The following is a 19,207-nucleotide window of genomic DNA, read 5'->3' as shown; positions in this document are numbered from 1 at the left end:
GCGGGCAGGCGAGTGTGGGGCCCAGGCCGTGACGGAGCCTGGCGCGGCGCTACTGGCTACGGTCACTGGAAAGTTCTGAAACACCCATTTTAGGGTTTTTTTTAAACTCGCGATTTTGGGCCTTTTTTCTGTGGACTGCTAAGAAAAATTTAAAGTTATTGTATATGTCCCTGTCTAGTCCTGACAGTCTTATTCCCATAATAATCGGGATTAGATGGGGTATGCCCACTTGGTTGGGGTAGGAGCAGCAGGAATAAGTGTCTCTTTTCTCCGTTTACCTGCTTTTCCTGGCAGGCATCCAAAAGATCTGACTCTGAGGGTTGCTTGTAACCGTGTCAGGCCTGCCGATTTGATCCACAGCAGAGAAAATAAAAGGTCCTTATGATTGGCAAAACCCAGCGAAAACAAACAGAAGAAGATCCCTCAATATGAGGTCCCTGTTCGGGTGCCAGTTAGTGTAGTTTTAATTTGCTGCGACCCCCAGTTCCACTTGGCCGGGGGAACTTGCAAAAAAGGGGATGGGAACGATGGTCTTGCCAAAAAAACCCCAAAAATCCTTTAAAAGCAAAATAACAAACGTAGAAACCGCAGAGTCTGGGGGCATGATCCAAAGATGGGGGGGAGGGGGCGTGGCAAATATTACAAAGTGTAGGGATCATCTGAGGGCAAGGGTACAATCAGGAATGCAAACTCAGAATGTGACCTTATTTGTAAAAGGTACTGAACCAGCTGAGAACAAGAACCAGAAACCTGACCAAATATAGGATAGTTCTATTATCATATTGGCTCCCATGACCCCACTCTTCTCGCCATGACCTGGCTAGGGGTCCTTTTTTTCAGTGTCCTGTTTCCCATGGCCTCAGGTTGATGCCCCCTGCATATGCTACTGAGGTTAAACCACCATTTATTCCAGCTGGACGATATTCCACAGTTATTGTTTTTGTTGCAGGATTCATAGCAACAACTCTGCTAATTTTATTAACCTCAAGGTGATTGTGCTTATTCCTTCTATATACCATAATGTTAAATATTCACATAACAAAAATATAGGTAACATGATATAAAATGAGGATGTGTATAAACAACCTATTCATTCAAGCTGCTTTGCATTCATTTATCCAACATCATACATGGGACAGCATCCAATAACTGGATTCGCTTAAATGTATTTTCTTTCATTCCAGGTGACTGATTCCTCAGGTGTACACCTGATTCCCTCCCCTCACCGTCTGATAAAGCATCATTTATCATGAGAACACTTCTTAAATCCTGGATTCCTCAGTGTTTATGGAGTCTCAGGTCACCTTCCAGAACATTCCATGTAAACAACCGGCTTCTTACAACTCAGATAGCCTCTGATTTTGAATCTATAATCCGGGGTAAAAAGGCAGTTCCAGAATATTTCAACTTTGCAACTGATGTCTTAGATAAGTGGACACAACTGGAAAAGGTAGTATTTGTCTTTTATCTTATAGACATTGAATTGTAGTTTAACCTCAGCTGTGAGCTAAGCCCCTAGATCTCACACACGCACATACACACATTTCCAGTGGGATGGGGAGGAGAATCAGGAGGGGAAAATGGTAAAACCATGAGTTGAGGAAAGAACTGTTTAAGAAATTAAATATAATAATAATAATTATTATTATTATGATATAATCATCATATTAGTAGCAGTAGTAGCTCACTGCCCACTGGTTGATGCCCAGCCCATCCCCAAACATCTCCCCACAAACTTACTCCCAGGGTATAAACTGAGCAGGACCTCCTGTGATGTGGACTATCCCTTCAGGCAGTTCAGGTCAGCTGTCCTGTCCATGATCTCTCCCAGCTTCTTGTGCGCCTCTTTGTTGGCAGTGTGTGGGAAACTGGAAAGTCCTTGACCTACAGTAAGCACTGCTTAGCAACAACTAAAACATCAGTGTGTTATCAACACTACACTGATCTTAAATTCATAAACCACAGCACTTTACCAGGATATAGTGAGAAAATTGACTCTATTCCAGACTAAATGAGGACACAGTGGAAAAAACCTCAGATGTTACAAATCTGTTTTCCTCATGGGCACTGGACAGTATTGGCTGCAGAGTGGAAAGCACTATGTTATTTTGTTTATCAGAAATACAGGTGTCTCCCTAAGAGAGTGATTGGCAGGGATGGTTTGGTTAGTTTAGAGTTATTTTATATTGAAGTGAAACCTTTTAAGGTTTTTCTTATTACAATGTCTTCTCATGTGTTGAAGGATGGAAAAAGACCAGCAAACCCAGCTTTTTGGTGGGTCAGTAGCAAGGGAGAGGAGGTCAAGTGGAGCTTTGAGGAGCTGGGCTCTCTCTCCAGGAAGACAGCCAACGTCCTTTCTGAGGCCTGTGGTTTGCAGAGAGGAGACAGAATTGTAGCCATTCTGCCTCGTATTCCTGAGTGGTGGCTCCTGAATGTGGCCTGCATGCGAGCAGGTGAGTGACTCACGGACTTGGTGGGTGCAGACAGAAAGCAAATAGAACCTACAGACCATCTGTTAGATTAGGGTGAAGAAAATGCAAACAGGAATATTCAGTGGGACCTCTACAACTGCTCTTTTGCCTAGAAGGACAATTGGCAGCACCCACACAGGAAGCACAGGGCCAGACATGGTCCAGTCAAAATCAGTCAGTTCAGCCAGTGAGGGCTGAATGGCTGCAACCAAAGGCCAGACTTGACCATATACATTGGAAGGGAGCTGAATTTATAATGGAAGAACTTATATAATTGCTGCCATTAATAATTCAATAGATCTATTTTCCTCTGCTTTTAAACTGATAAACATCCATGATGGATAAAATCAGCATACACAGAGAGACATAATCAAGTATTTTGGGAAAATGCTGAGTTTCCTCAATTGCTTCTTGTTTTTTTCCAGGGATTATCTTTTTTCCAGGAACATCCCAATTAACAGCCAAGGACATCTTATACCGACTCCAGGCTTCAAAGGCCAAGTGCATTGTCACCAATGACACGCTGGCTCCTACAGTGGAATCTATCCAGTCTGGCAGCCAGTTCCTGAAAAATAAACTCATTGTAAGCCAAGGGGGCCGGGATGGGTGGCTGAACTTCAAGGAACTCCTTGCGTGAGTATCCAGCTCTTTTCTTTCCTGTTCTTTGAGGTGAAGGGAGCTGTATCAGTCAGGTGACATTGCTGAGTTGGGGGGGAATTTTTCAAAATATGAATGAATTATATTTCTGTCAACTTGCAGCGCTGTGATTACACTGCATTAAGTACGTATTCATGCAACCCAGGTTTTGGGACCCAGGTTCAGGTCCTTCAGCTTCTTCTTGCTCCTCAGCCTTGTGATTCAGAGTATACGTGACAGGCAAAATGTGTTCTCTAACTTTTCCCTGTGATATAGAATGGATTTAGTAAGATCATGTAATTTGGGGCAGCTTTCCTGTTGATCTTGTAAACATTAAAAATACTGCTTCCTTGGTGGAAAACTGCATGCAGTGACCAGAATATATAATTTCTTCTGAAGGGGTGCATCTGCTGACCATCAGTGTGTCAAGACGAAGAGTAACGACCCAATGATTGTGTATTTTACCAGTGGAACTACGGGATACCCAAAAATGGTGCTGCATTCCTACGGCAGTTATGGCATTGGATTTGTAACCACTGGCAGGTATTACCTTGCAGTTCCCCACAGGGTCCTGATTAAGTGCTGTGATCAGTATTAAACTGAACATGAGAACATAACATTCCAGTAAATATAAGCGTTTCATGACTGTATGATTTGCAGCTTCTTCATCTTTCTTCTCTCATGGTAAAACCCTTGTTATTAAAACCTTCTTGAAGGCCCAGTTGAGCTCATTACGTGCAGAGTTGTGTCACTTGCAGGGCTGAAAGCAGAGGAGCAATAAGGAAAGCATTCCTACAACCACACTAGAGGAAGTCAAGTGCTCTCATGTTGAGTCAACCTTCCCTGAGAGCCAAAGCAACCTTGGGCCGTTTCATTATACTTTAAACGTTAAATCTGTGGCTTGGTACTGATTTGCTTTCCCTGAGAGCTTTTTTCATCTCTGCTTTTTCATCAGGTATTGGCTGAACTTGACTGCTTCAGATATAATGTGGAATTCCTCTGATACTGGTTGGGCAAAATCAGCCTACGGCAGTGTTTTTTCACCATGGATCGTTGGAGCCTGTGTCTTTATACACGAATTGCCACAGTTTCAACCAGAAGTTATTGGAGAGGTGAGTAATCCCCGCATCCCAACCAATCCAACGGTACCAGAATGCCTATTCCTCTTCACAGCTCTTTTTCAAAACCACACAGCTGGATTATTCTCCTCAACATTGGCCTCTTCTGTGGGGGCAGAAACCTTGACTTTCCCGAGAATAATACTGGAAAAGTTGTGGTATAGTTCCCTATCACCAATTAGGCTTAAGCCTGGGACACAGACACCTTGGAAAACCCCCCAAAAAACCCTTAACTGGAACTACTGTTCTCACTGGTCCTTCATTTACATGAGTGACTTCTTTTAGACAGAAAGTTCCATATTATGCAAGAGTTGGACTGCCTAGTACAGCATTTTTAGGGTTTTCATCTTGCAGACATTTGAGCATGTAAATTGTGTTAATCACTTGCACATTCACAAGGTCAGACCCAGCATTACACTTTCTTTTCAGCACCATAACTTCCTGTTTTTCTAGACTCTCTCAAAATATCCCATCACCAACTTCTGCACGGCTCCCACCGGGTTCCGCATGCTGGTCCACCATGATATGAGCAGGTACAGCAGGGAGGGGAGGGAGGCTGGGGAATAATCCTGGGACAGCTCTGCATGCTTAGTTCCTTAGGTTCCTTAATTCTCTTTTTCAGTTCAAGGAAACCTAATCAGCAAAGCTTGCTCTCAGTAAAGAACACTCTCCGTTTTCAAATGTGAGAAGAATTAGCACACCATAGGCTACCTGGGCTTCAGGACTGGGCCTTTGAATAGACAGCACAGAGGAAACAAAGGAGATTTTTTTTTAAGCTGTCACTTCCTCTGAACTTAGGCTTCACAGCTCAATTTAAGGCAATGTTTTAGGCAGCATTGGATCAGGGAGTTACTGGTGCACCATGGAGTTGTTCTTGTATGTTTGAGAATGAAGGGAGCAGTTAGAGGAGTTCCACATGCTGAGAGTTATTTGGCAGCTGTTCTTCCTGGTTTGTTACTCTGTAAAATGCCCAGCTTGTGAGAAGTGGTTTGCAAGGAGTTTTCACATCTTTGTAAGGTACTCATTCTTGTCACATAGGTCTTTCATCCCGCCAAAAGCCAACCCAGCTTTAGCAGAGAGCTCAGGCTCTGTCATCCTATTCCGCCTTTTCTTCAGTCTTAGGTGTACTTGGAAAGCCAAGGGAGTCTGTTTAGTTAAGTTTGCTCACTGCTCATTTTAGGAGTGAAGAGAATGATTTCATTTGTTCTTCCTCTCAAGGTACAAGTTCCTGAGTCTGAAGCACTGTGCAACTGGAGGGGAACCACTGAATCCTGAAGTGTTTTACCAGTGGAAAAACCAGACAGGGGTGGAAATCCATGAAGGTTATGGCCAGTCCGAAACAGTACGTTTGCATTAATTCTTGTAGTATACCCATTCAAAGGTAAGACTACCAGAGCCACTGTGTCCTTGATAAATCAATGGAAAAGGTTAGAATCATTTATATGATTAAAAAAAACCCAAAACCACAAACTTTTTAATTACGATTATACAGTTCCAGAATCAGCAAGCTGCATGTTCTACTGGTTTAGATCCCTGTGAAAACCATGCCAGAGACACTTCAGATCAAATAAGTTGTAGGAGATCACTTTGTCATCTTTACTTCAAAAAAAACTCTGAAAACATAATCTGCTCCAGTTATCAATTTGGCCTGAATTTTTAATGGAAAATATTAAACCAGCTCACATCTCAGACTTCTCTGTAAATGAACATTAACAAAACTATTAAGAGCCAGATCTCAGGGTTTCTCTCATTTTGCCCTTGAAATGGTCCCAAATTAATTGTCCCAATATTGAAATAAGATCTGTAACAATAAACTGCTGTCCTGCAAAATAAAAGTCAAGTGCTTGCAGGACAATCCACTGGCTGAGACTCAAGAAAACAAAGCTTTCACAGGTCTGACCTGAAATGCCTCTCAACCCCTCTGATGTTCTCAAAAAACCACAGTGCTTTGGTCCCCATTCAACCCCTGTCACAACAAAGCCATGGAAAGATGCCTAATGCAAACAATAATAAAATTTACAAGATGTTGCAACCATTTTTTAAAATCTTTTAAAAATCTATTCTGCAGGTAGCAGTCTGTTGCAATGTGAAAGGAGTGAAAATTAAACCTGGTTCTTTGGGAAAACCTCTTCCCCCTTATGATGTGCAGGTATGAGGCAGTTGTGGGTAGAGCAGTAAGGCAGTGCTGCCTGTGTCCCTTCTGTGCCCTGCCCTGAGCTGCAACAGATGTTCATCTGAGCTGATCTGTGTCTGTCCTTTCTGCAGATTGTAGATGAGAAGGGGGCTGTTGTGCCTCAAGGAGAAGAGGGCATCATTGCTCTCCGAGTGAAGCCCACACGGCCCTTCTGTCTGTTCAAGGAGTACTTGGTGAGCCTGACTGGCTGTGTCTGTGTCTGCTGAGGGACTCGGGAGAGACCCAGGGCAAAGGTCTGCCAGGAGCAGAATTCCATGCAGGAGCCTCAGAAAGTCTCACTGGGTTACTTGAGGACTTTGAGCCTGATCAGTGTGTGGTGATGCTGAGGTGCAGGACATTGTTAAGAAAACAGTAGACTCAGGCAAACTTAAAGATATTCTCCCCTGCAACTGAACTATCATAATTAATAAGCTTTGGGGGACCAATCTATGTTTTTAATCCTTTTCTGAACTCCCATAATATTTGGATATTTGTAGCAGCCTCAAACAACTTGTAAAATGTAATTGCTCACTAGGGGATAAGAAACTTCTACAAGTTCAATACTATAGCTTCTGGTTTTCACTCTGTCTTCTGTTGTCAAAATGTTTTCCTGTGTAACCAAGAGGTTACACTGGATGTAGAGGTCCTATTGGTCAATGCAAATAATGAAGTTTTTCCTGCAGGTGACCTCATTTGAGTTTTGGTCTATCAGTTAAGGGTAAAAAAATTTCTTTTGACAGGAGATTATTGTAGCAGCCACCTGCGATGATAAATCATTTCCCTGAACAGAGTGGGTTACACATTTCTGTGGGTTACACATTTCCTGTGATGGATGGGCATTTTGATAGAGCACAACCCTTTTCTCTCTAGAACAGAAATCTCTACATGCATTCTTTAGTGTGTAGTGCTCTTTTCCACCTGTCAAATACTTCAGGCATCAAACTGCTAATTAACATGCTTTTTAGTTGAAAATACAAAACAGTGCTGAACACACTTATTTCGAGAACAACTGAAAATAATTTTTTGTTAATTTTTTGCATTGCTGCTAAGGAAATGCATTATGTTTCACTAATAATCAGATACCTTTTCTGAAATGTTTGATTGTTGCCAGGATAACCCAGAGAAAACTGCTGCCACTCTCTGTGGAGATTATTATCTCACCGGCGACAGAGGCGTTATGGATGAAGAGGGATATATCTGGTTTGTCGGAAGAGCTGATGATATCATTAACTCTGCTGGGTAAGGCATTTCCTGTTAGATTTGCCTGATGAAATGCAGCCTGGAGAGCCCAAAGGACTGGTCCCTGCTGTGGGCTGAGCTGTCTCTGTGCTCCCCAGGTACCGCATTGGCCCCTTTGAAGTGGAGAGTGCATTGATCGAGCACCCGGCAGTCGTGGAGGCGGCTGCTGTCAGCAGTCCTGACCCAGAGCGAGGGGAGGTAAAACAAAATAGGGAAAAAATGTAAAAGAAACACTCTTTCTATTAAGTATCAACTTCCTTTTATGTACTAGGCTTCCCTGGAATTCAGTGTTGCAGACTTTTGAAATTAGGTCGGCATAAACATTTTTAAAATCCATACCTTGACAGATCTTACAGTTTCAGATTTATTTCTTTGCAGGGTTTTATGTGGGGAAAAAAATTTAGCTTTTCAGGCTAATAAAGACATGTTTTTGTTTAAGCAATGAAATTTTGATTATTTCTTGTTTTGTCACTTCGTGCAGTGTAGCAGTGACATCCAGAGTCTTTAATTTTTGTTTTATATTTTCTAACTTTGCAACATTTCTTTGAGCAACAGAGTCAAGATTTTCAGCTTTATTAGGTTATAACTTTAAGTTAAAAAAAAAGCTGGAAATATGGAAAAAATCCCCTGCTCCAGAATAGGTCCCTCATAACACAGCATTCTGTAATAAACAGCTAATGAAAAGGGAAATTAAAGAAAAAGATCAAATTTTGGCATTCTGAATTTTGACATTCCCTTATTGCCACCTCTGGAAGTTAATGGAACCCCTTCATTTTTGTGGCACAGGTGGTCAAAGCATTCGTTGTTTTAGCTCCTGCTTATGAATCACATGATAAAAACAAATTAACTGCTGAACTTCAACAACATGTCAAGAAGGTGACTGCACCATACAAGTATCCAAGGAAGGTAAGTACAGCCCAAAAAGACAGGTTCTCTCATTGTACCAGAAACTGAGCTCTTTTTTTTCCTGCCTCAGCTCTTTTTCAACACATTTCTGACAAACACTCCAACCAGAGTTAGATAAAATAAAAGTAGGTGACAGGATCAGCTGCAGCTGCAGCCTTGGGTTGAATGGACCCAGGGGGAGGCAATGGTCATGAAATTTTACTTCCTGAGGGCCCATTCTTTCTTTCATGGAGTACTGGGGTTTTCACAGCAGCTCAAATGGGCAAGGTATTCAGTCAGCATTTCATCATCCCAGCCCTGGCTCTGCAGCTTCCCATCCTTTTATCCCCAACCATAATGAAAGTTTGTCTTTCCTTCAGCTGGGAATTTAAACAGGATGTATTTTTGCCTTTCAGGTGGAGTTTGTTAAGGAGCTACCAAAGACAGTTACTGGCAAAATCCAGAGAAATGTTCTAAGAGGCAAAGAGTGGGGAAAAGCATAAAGAGAGCAAGAGTGATGTGGAAAACAAGGAGAGAAATATTCTATTACCTGTACCAACCACAACACATCGAACATGGCACATGTTTATGACCCAGAACATGTGGAAACATTGCGAAAAACAAACCGTGGAAGAATAAGTAGAAAACACTCAAGCAAAGTGTAACTACAACTTTTAGAGACGTAGAAATAAAAGAGAAGTTAATAAAAATAATCCTTGTCCTGTGGTGGGTATCAGCAGCATATTGATATATTCTTGTCAATAATTACCACTGTAACATTCTCAAATTCTTTCAGAGTGGAAAGAAAAAAAAATTCTTTTTAATGCTTCTCTTCATCATGATGAATCTGTGATGTACTTAAATGGTTAAACTGGAGGGAAAAGAAGACCTAAAATGCTTTAGGTTAAGGTGCAAATGACGCACAATTAACAATGGTGTAAATGATTACAAGAAAAAAGTTACTCCACAGGAAGAGTTCTGCTGCTTGGTCTGTTTTGTGCCACATTCTCTTCTTGTTACTCCAGAAGAGGTGAGCAATAAAGTCAGAAGAGTTTCACTCCAAAAGCTTTATGAAGGAGTTTTACATCTCCAGGGAACAGCTGATCCTTACAGTGCCTCATATGGGAAACATGTCCTAACAGGTGAGTGAAAGGAATGAAGAGGATCTCCCCCTGCAGCTCCTGATCTCTCCTGTCCACAGACAGCAGACAGGTGAGGAAAATGAGTGGAAAAGGCTCTATCAAACTCAGTGGCTACATAACAAAGTGAAGGCTCTTGGGATCGATGTGGTGAATGGATGGATCAGTCAGCAAGTGCTGAGGCTAAAGCAGTGAGATTCTGGATGGAACTAGTTTGGAAACAAGCAGAAAAGAAAAAGTAATAGAGAATCAGAGACAATGTATGAAGCAGGAACATTCTTGTAATGCAAAGAATAATATCTGATTTTTTTTACTATGGAGAGTTGTGGGCAATTAATTTAAAAATTAAAAATATGAGAAAGGAGGAGAGGAAACTTAACATTTAATTAGCATGTTAGAGTCTGGCTCTGACTAGCCAAGTGACTTTAATGAAGAACTCATTAATTCGTAACTGGATTGTCTTTGGATAATCTCAATATTATTTTTCTTTTTTTGTTGGTTTGATTTTTGTTTGTTTGTTGTTGCAGGATTCATAGCAACAATTCTGCAATTTTCTTATATAGTGTACAGCATCCAGACACATAGTCTTCTACCATGAAGCTGCTGTTGAAGTTAGAGAAACTAAAACTCTTGTGGACTCTGAAACTTCCTAATAGGACTTTCCATGGACATCCCAGGCTGCTTTTCTCTGATGTACATTCCCAGTATGAGTCCATCAGACAGGGCAAACAGGAAATACCAAAGTACTTTAACTTTGCAAGTGATGTACTGGACAAATGGTCTGAGATTGAAAAGGTAGGTGATCTTCTGTTGTCCCAATGAAATACTTTAATTTTAAATTTCATTTGGAATAAATTGGGATTTCTTCTTTACAAAAACAATCAGTTGCCAAATGAAATTTGCATTTGGAAATTATACAAAAGTTAGTTCATTCTTGCTTTATTTATTGTTATTTATTTATTGTTTTGTAGGACCATTAATGCACAGTAAAGGGCTTAAACTGAAATAGGATCCAGACTAGGACTTGGTTCTGGACACAATTAGGCTGGTAAACATTTCAAGTTCAGGAAAGGAGAATCTGTTGGGAATAACTGAGCTTGATGAATAGCAAATCTCGATCCTTTAAGGACAAGGAAAAAAAATAGCTCATATGCCAGCTGTCAAATACTCTGATCTTCCATAATTTACAGATGGCTGTGCATTATTATTTCATGGTCTTTCAGAAGAAAATATTTTATGTTTAAATTCCTGTGTTTCATAGGCTGGAAAGAGACCATCAAACCCTGCTTTCTGGTGGATAAATAGTGAAGGAGAAGAAGTGAAGTGGAGCTTTGAGGAGCTGGGGTTCCTGTCTCGGAAAGTGGCCAATGTACTGACTAAAGAATGTGGACTGCAGAAGGGAGACAGACTTATCCTGATCCTACCACGAATTCCAGAATGGTGGCTGGTCAAGGTGGCTTGTATGCGAGCAGGTCAGTGAGGTCAAATGGTCATTGCAAATCAGTTGAGAAGATCAAGAATGGACATGGTTTATCAAGGAAAAATAGTGTAATCATCCAGTGAGTGGACTAGCTGCCAGGCAGTCCTGAAGGGTTTTCACCGGGGGCCATAGAAGAGGTAGCTCATGCAGTGGGCAAGAAGATGCCAGAAGGCAGGGAAGAGCCATGGAAGTCACCAGGCAGATCCATATTTTATTCCTGACAGGAGAGCACAGGCATCTGCATTAATCTAATCTAACTTTGGCTGGGGAACACCAGGGCAAATCCATATCAGAGATCAGTTTGGGAATATTTATTAGCTTAGGTTCTTAGAAAAGAATCAGACATAGAAAAAATGTTAACACAAACTAACTTTATCTGTCTTCCAGGAATTGTCATAATCCCAGGAACATCCCAATTATCAGCCAGAGACATACAGTACCGGCTCCAGGCATCAAAGGCTGTGTGCATCGTTACCACTGACAGACTGGCTCCTGCAGTGGACTCGGTGGCATCCCAGTGCCAGCTCCTGAAAACCAAGCTAATGGTGTCCAAAGGCAGCAGGGAGGGGTGGCTGAACTTCACTGAGCTGTACCAGTGAGTATGACTGAGTGCCATAGCAGTCACAAGGACAAAGTGACATGTTCCCACAAGCACTCATTTACAGCAACTGCAACCATTGAAGTTATAATTGCATTCTCCTTTTTACAGAAATCAATCTGCTGACCATTCCAGCATCAAAACAAGGATTCAAGACCCAATGATGATCTTCTTTACCAGTGGAACTACAGGTTCTCCAAAGATGACTCAACATTCCCAGGGCAGCCTTGGTTTCAGGCCCCTTTTAAGTGAAAGGTATGAAAGAGTTTTGCCTGGTTGAACATAAGGTAATTGAATCTGCATAGTAGAGCTATTGTAAAAAATTACTGAATAAGAAATACCAGTGTACATCCCCAGCCTTTCTCCCTTTGAAATCAGAGTAAACACTCCATCAAATTGCTAGGGACTAGGATCACCCCAGTGTCTCAATCTTCAAATTAATATCTCTTACCTTCTTTCTGGGTATATTTTATTATCCTTTTTTTTTTTCCTCTCTATCAGGAACTGGTTGGATTTGACTCCCTCTCAAATTATATGGAACACTGCAGACACAGGATGGATACTAACTTCAATAGCATCTTTTTTTGATCCTTGGGTTTTTGGATCATGTGTCTTTATACATAACCTACCACAGACTGACTCAGAAGTTATCCTAAATGTAAGGGAAAAACTCTTGGAAATATATTCATCTGCAGAAAGCATGCCAAAACCAATTCTTGACAGCATCCACAGATTTCATGGGGATTGTGTTTATAGTAGTGTTTGAGATATTGTATTTGTTGTGTAAAGCCCTACTTTCATTTCTAATGTACACAGAAGGGAACAAGCATGCAATTCATTCATACATTTTGCTCATAACTGGTGAGCACATGAACAAAAAGCATCCCAAAGCAGCATTAAATGCCTGCCATTCACTCTAGTGACTGTAGAAATAGCATCAGTGGGTATTACTAGAGAAATGAAGTGTGTCTGTGCCTGCACCAGCCAAGGTGAAAGTGAGCACCTCCCTGTGATGCAGACAGAGGAGGAACTATTCTGGCCATGTCCCAAACTGTGGGTCCTGGTATCAGGTAGATGTGTCAGATGGGATTTTTGTAATCAAATCTACAACCTCTGCATATTGCACCAGCTGCAGAGGGTTCCTCACCCAACAGAGGGTGTGGTGCTTTTACATAGGGGGCCAATGTACTTCTCCTTTCTGTGTCACCTGTTTACTGTACATTCCAAAGGCAGTTTTTTGTCTGAGCTTCACGTGTCCTGCTTATTGTTTAACCCTCTAGACTCTCTGCAAATTCCCAATTGATGTCCTGGTCGGTGCTCCAACATTGTTCCGCATGCTGGTGCAAAATGATCTGTCCAAGTACGTAAAAAAAATATTTAGTAATGTTTAATTTACCCTAACTAAACTTAGTCATCTCCTATCTCTAACTGCTTGACCCAAAATGGGGTAATAGTTTAGTTGAAAATATCCTTGATGAGAAATCCTTGACCATCATGCAAAATTTGAGTTTTGCTGAAGTTTTTGATCAGAGAAACTTGATGTTTTCCCTCAGAAATTTGAGACTTCTGCTACTGTTCTTGTGAGTATGAAACTGATAGTCTTTTAAATACTTTATCATAATTTTTGTCTGCCACATTAATTGTCCAGACTTTGGGAAGGACTTCATCCTAGAAAGTGCATGTCAGCATAACTGTGAGGGAATTATTTGTTGTGGCAGTTGTACCTCACCCCCTGTTCCAGTTCTCACTGCCTGTTCCTTCCTTCTTTCCCTCTTGAACTTTCTTGCTTGGCCTATTGCAGAGGGTCAGCAATCAGAGCCCTGGCTCAGCAGATCACTATTGGTTTATTTATAATCCCAGCTGACTTCAGCAAAAATTTTATTTTTCACATGTTTAACTCTGAGTGCTACTTATGTAGAGTGTGGAGCACAGAGCGATATCCTTGTTGTATTGGGAGCAGAAGGATCAGGGCCCCTCTGATTTCCCCACTTTGTGGCACTAACTCTCCCATGGTGTTCACCCTTGCGTGCTCCTGGTCTCCCCCTCTAGATTAAAGTATTGCCTGTCTTGTTTTTAACTCCCTGTGAAGATACAAATTCATGAGCCTGAAGAACTGCGTGAGTGGAGGGGAACCACTCAACCCTGAAGTCATGGAGCAGTGGAAGAGCTACACTGGGCTGGACATCCATGAAGTGTATGGCCAGACTGAACTGGTACATCTGTAGGGACAATAGCCTATTAAATCTCTGGAATTTCTTTTTGCTGTAAGGTTTGTTTTGTAAGAACACAATGTGTTTTCTCCTTCACATTTCTGTGAATGTTTCAGTAAGTCCCTTCCCTGGTAACCTCTGAAAGAATTCCCTCTCATGGCTCTCCTCACAGAACCTGCCAGGACCATGAGGGTTTGGGAGGGAACGTGCTGTAATATTTTCACAAATGTCCTTAAGCTAATTCCAAGTAACAGTGTCAGTCAAGAGGGCAGAGTTTGAATCTAAAGGAAGACTAGTTAGCAGAGGACATGAATTTTTCACAGAGAATGGAACAGGATTATTTCAGGGGGTTCTGTGATTTTGCTTATACCATACAGCACTGGCATATGAATCAATTCCTTACTTTAGAGTTAGTCTAGAAACTACATTTAATGACTTAAGTGTGAATGTAGCAATTTTCTTTTGATAAGCTTTGGTTTGATTTTGATTTTTTACAGGGAGTAATCTGCTGTGTTTCTAAAGGAATGAAGATTAAACCTGGATCAATGGGGAAAGCAGCTCCTCCTTATGATGTTCAGGTTTGTTGACTGCTCTTTAGATTCTGTCATGGGAGATTTTTTGTTTGGTTGGATTTGTATTTGGAGTTTGTTTTGGATTGATTGGACTAAAATAAGAACTGTTTTTCATTCTAGATCGTAGACAAAAATGCCAAAATCCTGCCTCCAGGACAACAGGGGGAAATTGCTATCAGAAGCAAACCTATAAGGCCACTTGGTTTTTTCTCTGAATATTTAGTAAGAACTTTATTTTATTCCTTGCCACCATTACCAATCTCCCCAAAAGCTCTCCAATTGCATAGTGGTCCTAAAGGCTGGACATTTTTCACTATTTTATTATTTATTACCAGAGTAATTTGTTTATTTGAATTGGTGGGTGTTAGAAAAGGAAAGAAAATAATTTAGGATCAAGTTAAATTTTTTCTTAAAGATATAAATTATTTTAAACCTATTTTATTGTATCTTATAGCAATACCAGTACATCCTTGACTGAAAGATTATGTTGCAGTGCACTTGTTATGTGTGTTATAGCATAATGTATAGCTAATGCATGCTCAAAATCTAAACTACTGCTTGTAAACCACTTTAAGGATAACCCTAAGAAAACTGCAGAAAGTGAACGTGGGGATTTTTATGTCACTGGAGACAGAGGGACTATGGATGAAGAGGGATATTTCCATTTCATTGGCAGAGATGATGACATCATCATTTCTTCAGGGTTAGTCTGCACACACCCATTCTAAACCTGCCATTGTATATCCTCACATGTTGTGTTGTATATTCTTACACATGAGCTTCTGGAATCATAACCCTGTGACAGGAATGTATTGACCTCTTGATTTTGGAATACTTGCTGTTATTATTAGCTTTTCACAGACCTGCAGTATCATCTCTGGGATGATACTGGATCCATTTTCCCTGCAACATCTCATGTGTTTCAACAAAGAATGAAGACTTCAGTTGGCAAAGGAGGGATGTTTATATAGTTTATTTTTTGACTAAAATTGAAGGAACCTCTATTGGATTCAGAGAGCTTTTGAAACAATTTATATGTTGAAAGGAAAGAACCTGATATTGTATGATGTGATTCCATAATGTGGCACAGGCTGCTGCAGACCCCAGCTACAGGGTGAGATGCAGCTCCAGCCTAAGAGCCCCAAGGAGAGAGGGCAGATGGAGAAGCATCCACAGTCCCAGCAATCCTCTGCCACAAAGACCGCTATGAAATGCTCCTACTTCTAACCCATCCAGCTTTCACATTTTGCCTAAAACTTCTATAGCTGGTTATTGATTTGTTCTGACTTCGGTTTTTTTCTTCAACATGAAAATTTAAAAACTTTTGGTACTGTTTTTTCCAGACAAAAAGCAAGAGCCAAACCTAATTTTTCTTTTTCCTGACCCAGGTATCGCATTGGGCCATTTGAAGTAGAGAGTGCCCTGATAGAGCACCCAGCTGTGGTAGAAACAGCTGTTGTCAGCAGCCCAGACCCCCTCAGAGGAGAGGTAAGGATGCTGAATGGAGGGGAAAGCAATGCATTTGTCCAAATATATAGCAATATCAAGGAAGTTCTACTTTACTGAAAAACTTACAGCTTTAAGGCAATAATGTCATCTTAGAATCATGGAATTGTTTAGGTTGGAAAATACCTCTGAGATCATTGAGGCCAACCATGAAGCCAGCACTGTCAGGTCCACAAATGCACCATGTCCCTAAGCACCACATCTACTTCCATCATGGATAAGTGGGGCTGACAAGAAAAATCCCTTCCCATTTACTCTTCAGAGTTTCTTTTCATCCCAAGGTCTTCTCTGTGGAGAACACTACTGTGATGTTTACTTTGCCCTTGTTCTTAAGCATTTGTCTATACACTTAAATTGTAATTCATGACTCGTGGTGTAGCCAAAGTTCTACTGCACTTGCCCAAGAATTAGACATGGGCTGCAGGTGTGGTAAATGCACAATCCTCTGCCAGGATAACAGTGCTTACTGTCCATAGTGTGAACTTCAGAGAGAAACAAAATGTCCTTTAGCTTCAGAGAGAGCTCCACAGAGACACATTTTATTCCCCTTTCCTCTTGGCTGCTGCTGAGAAGAAAGGGAAAAGGGTCTTATTTGTAATGAGGGCACAAAAACTGTCCTTTAAACTTTCCCTTCTGCACATACACATGCAGAAGCTGGGCACAATCATTTCATATCCTGTGCTGGTTTCTCTGTTCCTCATGACTGTTGTGACTCTGAGCAGAGCTGCTCACCGGTAACTGCACATCAGCCCTTAAATAAAGATGGTATCAGATCACTTTTGTTAATTTTACCTTACAGGTCGTGAAAGCATTTGTGGTTCTGTCCCCAACCTTTTCATCCACTGACCTGAAGAGCTTGATTCGTGACTTGCAGGACCATGTCAAGAAAACTACTGCTCCGTATAAATACCCTAGAAAGGTAAATATTTCTGAGGAGAAACTTTAAAACACGGCACCCTTCCCTAAATCTCAGGAGAATCACCATTTAGATTTTCATGATTCACTTGAAAGAGACACAGTAAGGATTCATCTAGACCACTGGCTCCAGAAGACCTTTCCCAAATAACACTAGTTGAGATTGCTTTTCATGAATTTGTGTAAAAGTACTTGTTCAAACTTCTCAAAATTTTCTAGGTTTTGTATATCCCAGTCAGATCTCCATGTTCTAAGTCAGAATCACTATCATAATTCTCCATTTTGTGTTTAACCTTCAAACAAGCACTTGCCCATGCCTTTAAGGTAGCATATGACTGAATCCAAAGAAGTTTTTATCTACTGATCATCACAGCTAATAAACTGACACAAGCCCAAGAGGATACACTTGGTGTTTCTTAGTAATCCCAGCACCACAGGAAAAGATCTGCAATGCCTTAGCTAACTTGAGCAGAACTCACAGAACTAAGAACCATTAAAGACCTTGGGGCTGTAACATCCTTTTCTTTCTTTTTTTTGTCATTCATCTCTGACCTCTGATACCATTCAGGCATTTGTCCTTCTGCTGTGAGTTACTGTACTCAGTTTGGCCAGCTGAGAGGCAGCTGTACAGATGTTTGGCCATCTAGGCAGCCACAGAGATGGTATCACAAGTGGCACAATGTGCTCTTTGGCTTGGCTTGGATTTGAGGCAGGCACCTCTTACTGATGGGAGTCCTCTCAGTTTTCCACATATGCTTGGAGAGTCTTGGAAAACCAACTCTGTAGAACATGCTGCATTGCCTTCTCTCTTTATTTTATCTAGGTGGAATTTGTCAAAGAGCTGCCAAAGACAATCACTGGGAAGATCAAGAGGAATGAATTAAGAGACAAAGAGTGGGGAAGGATATAGCATTGTTTGGAATTTAACAGAACTACTTCCATTCCATTAGCACTATATGCATTTCACTACTGTAGCTGCCATTATTCTGATCTCTTTTTGTTAAGTGCTTGAGCATCAAAAAACTACAGGTAACATCAAGATGCGATATTTGTGCCTGCTTGCAGAGTTTCCAATGTCAGTACCTGACTGAATTGTATTATTCTGGGTGAAAAATAAAATTTTCAATAGACAACTTCAATAGCCTTTCCCTCTGAGACCTCCTCACCACCCCTCTTGCAGCCCAGCTTCTATTTGATGTTATTCTTGAGAGACAATAAAAAAAGATAACGCCCACATTTGAAAAGGTATTTTATGACAAACATATTTTGAGTCACTGTTTCCTGAGAGTTTACCCTGACATCCAAACCTTATGGAAAGCACATGGTGACTGGTATGGACACTATATCTGTTTCAAAAATGCAGCATTATGAAGAGATTGGAAAAGAACATATTTTCTGGTGCCACTGGATAGTGGCAGTAAAAGTGGCAATAAAAGTCCTAAAAATTCATTGTTACTGATGGGGAATTAGCAGTTTTAATGGATAGGTTCAAAATCCACATTTTTGGTGGTAGGATGAGAACCATGTGTAGGTATCCTTTCTTTTGAAAGTGTCTTGTCTCTTCCAAGCACTAGCCAGGAGTGGAATTCTCAATGCAAGGCTGGAAGTATTCTGAAATAGATATGAACATATGATCCCATCTTTTGCTTTAAAAACCCCTCTGAGGTAAATGAAATTGGAATTGAGATTATGTTCAGTGTGTGAGAAATAATCCTTTAAGAGATGATGCTGTTATGCATAATGAGAAATTAGTAAATTGTAGAAATTAACCGTATGTGCTTAATGTTGCACATATACATATATACAGTATATATAAATACATGGGTTTTGTATGCATTTGGCACATAAAATTGCTACACTTGCATTAGTAAGAAAGTTAATATTTAGTTTTATGTCTTGAAATGCTTAATACATTTCCAGAATGGGTTTGGAACTTGATCCTTCAGATTTTCTGGATTGTGATTTTTGTGACTTTGCATGAGTTATTTTTGCCAGACCATTGAGCAGGAGTATTTTATAAGTGATCTACAACTTCTTCTTTCCCTGCAATACCAGAAGTTGGAATAAAGCTTTAATGAAAAACAGAGCAGCCTTTAGATAAGTTTGGGTTTAGTTATTTAAAAGGATTTCAGAACGTTGCTATAAAACCAACTTTTCTAATACTTGATCTAGATCTAAATAGTCATCCTGTAAGAATAAAAATGAACACAATCTATAAATAAAATGTACATAGGCTTATCTGTTTGAAAAGGGTTTGTTGTTGAA

The 19,207-nt window shown here is 40.7% G+C and overlaps 2 protein-coding genes across 2 annotated transcripts; both read left to right on the top strand.

Annotated features, from left to right (window-relative positions):
* Positions 1-1,249: 1,249 nt before the first annotated feature.
* Positions 1,250-9,025, top strand: LOC311159835 (acyl-coenzyme A synthetase ACSM4, mitochondrial-like; the record flags this gene model as incomplete). The annotated part of the gene is made up of 13 exons (XM_084216196.1): positions 1,250-1,450; positions 2,243-2,453; positions 2,897-3,104; positions 3,507-3,650; positions 4,063-4,219; positions 4,679-4,758; positions 5,444-5,567; positions 6,294-6,374; positions 6,491-6,592; positions 7,510-7,637; positions 7,736-7,835; positions 8,424-8,543; positions 8,939-9,025. The coding sequence occupies 13 exons, from the start codon at positions 1,250-1,252 to the stop codon at positions 9,023-9,025; spliced, it is 1,743 nt and encodes a 580-aa protein (XP_084072322.1).
* Positions 9,026-10,255: 1,230 nt separating this feature from the next.
* LOC311159836 (acyl-coenzyme A synthetase ACSM4, mitochondrial-like) lies at positions 10,256-17,852 on the top strand (the record flags this gene model as incomplete). The annotated part of the gene is made up of 13 exons (XM_084216197.1): positions 10,256-10,456; positions 10,923-11,133; positions 11,529-11,736; positions 11,851-11,994; positions 12,241-12,397; positions 13,020-13,099; positions 13,829-13,952; positions 14,447-14,527; positions 14,642-14,743; positions 15,097-15,224; positions 15,910-16,009; positions 16,827-16,946; positions 17,766-17,852. The coding sequence occupies 13 exons, from the start codon at positions 10,256-10,258 to the stop codon at positions 17,850-17,852; spliced, it is 1,743 nt and encodes a 580-aa protein (XP_084072323.1).
* Positions 17,853-19,207: the final 1,355 nt, after the last annotated feature.

The sequence above is a fragment of the Fringilla coelebs genome, assembly GCF_963513975.1.
Source record: "Fringilla coelebs genome assembly, chromosome: 16".
Classification (NCBI taxonomy): domain Eukaryota; kingdom Metazoa; phylum Chordata; class Aves; order Passeriformes; family Fringillidae; genus Fringilla; species Fringilla coelebs.
This window is presented reverse-complemented; position numbering and strand designations above follow the sequence as displayed.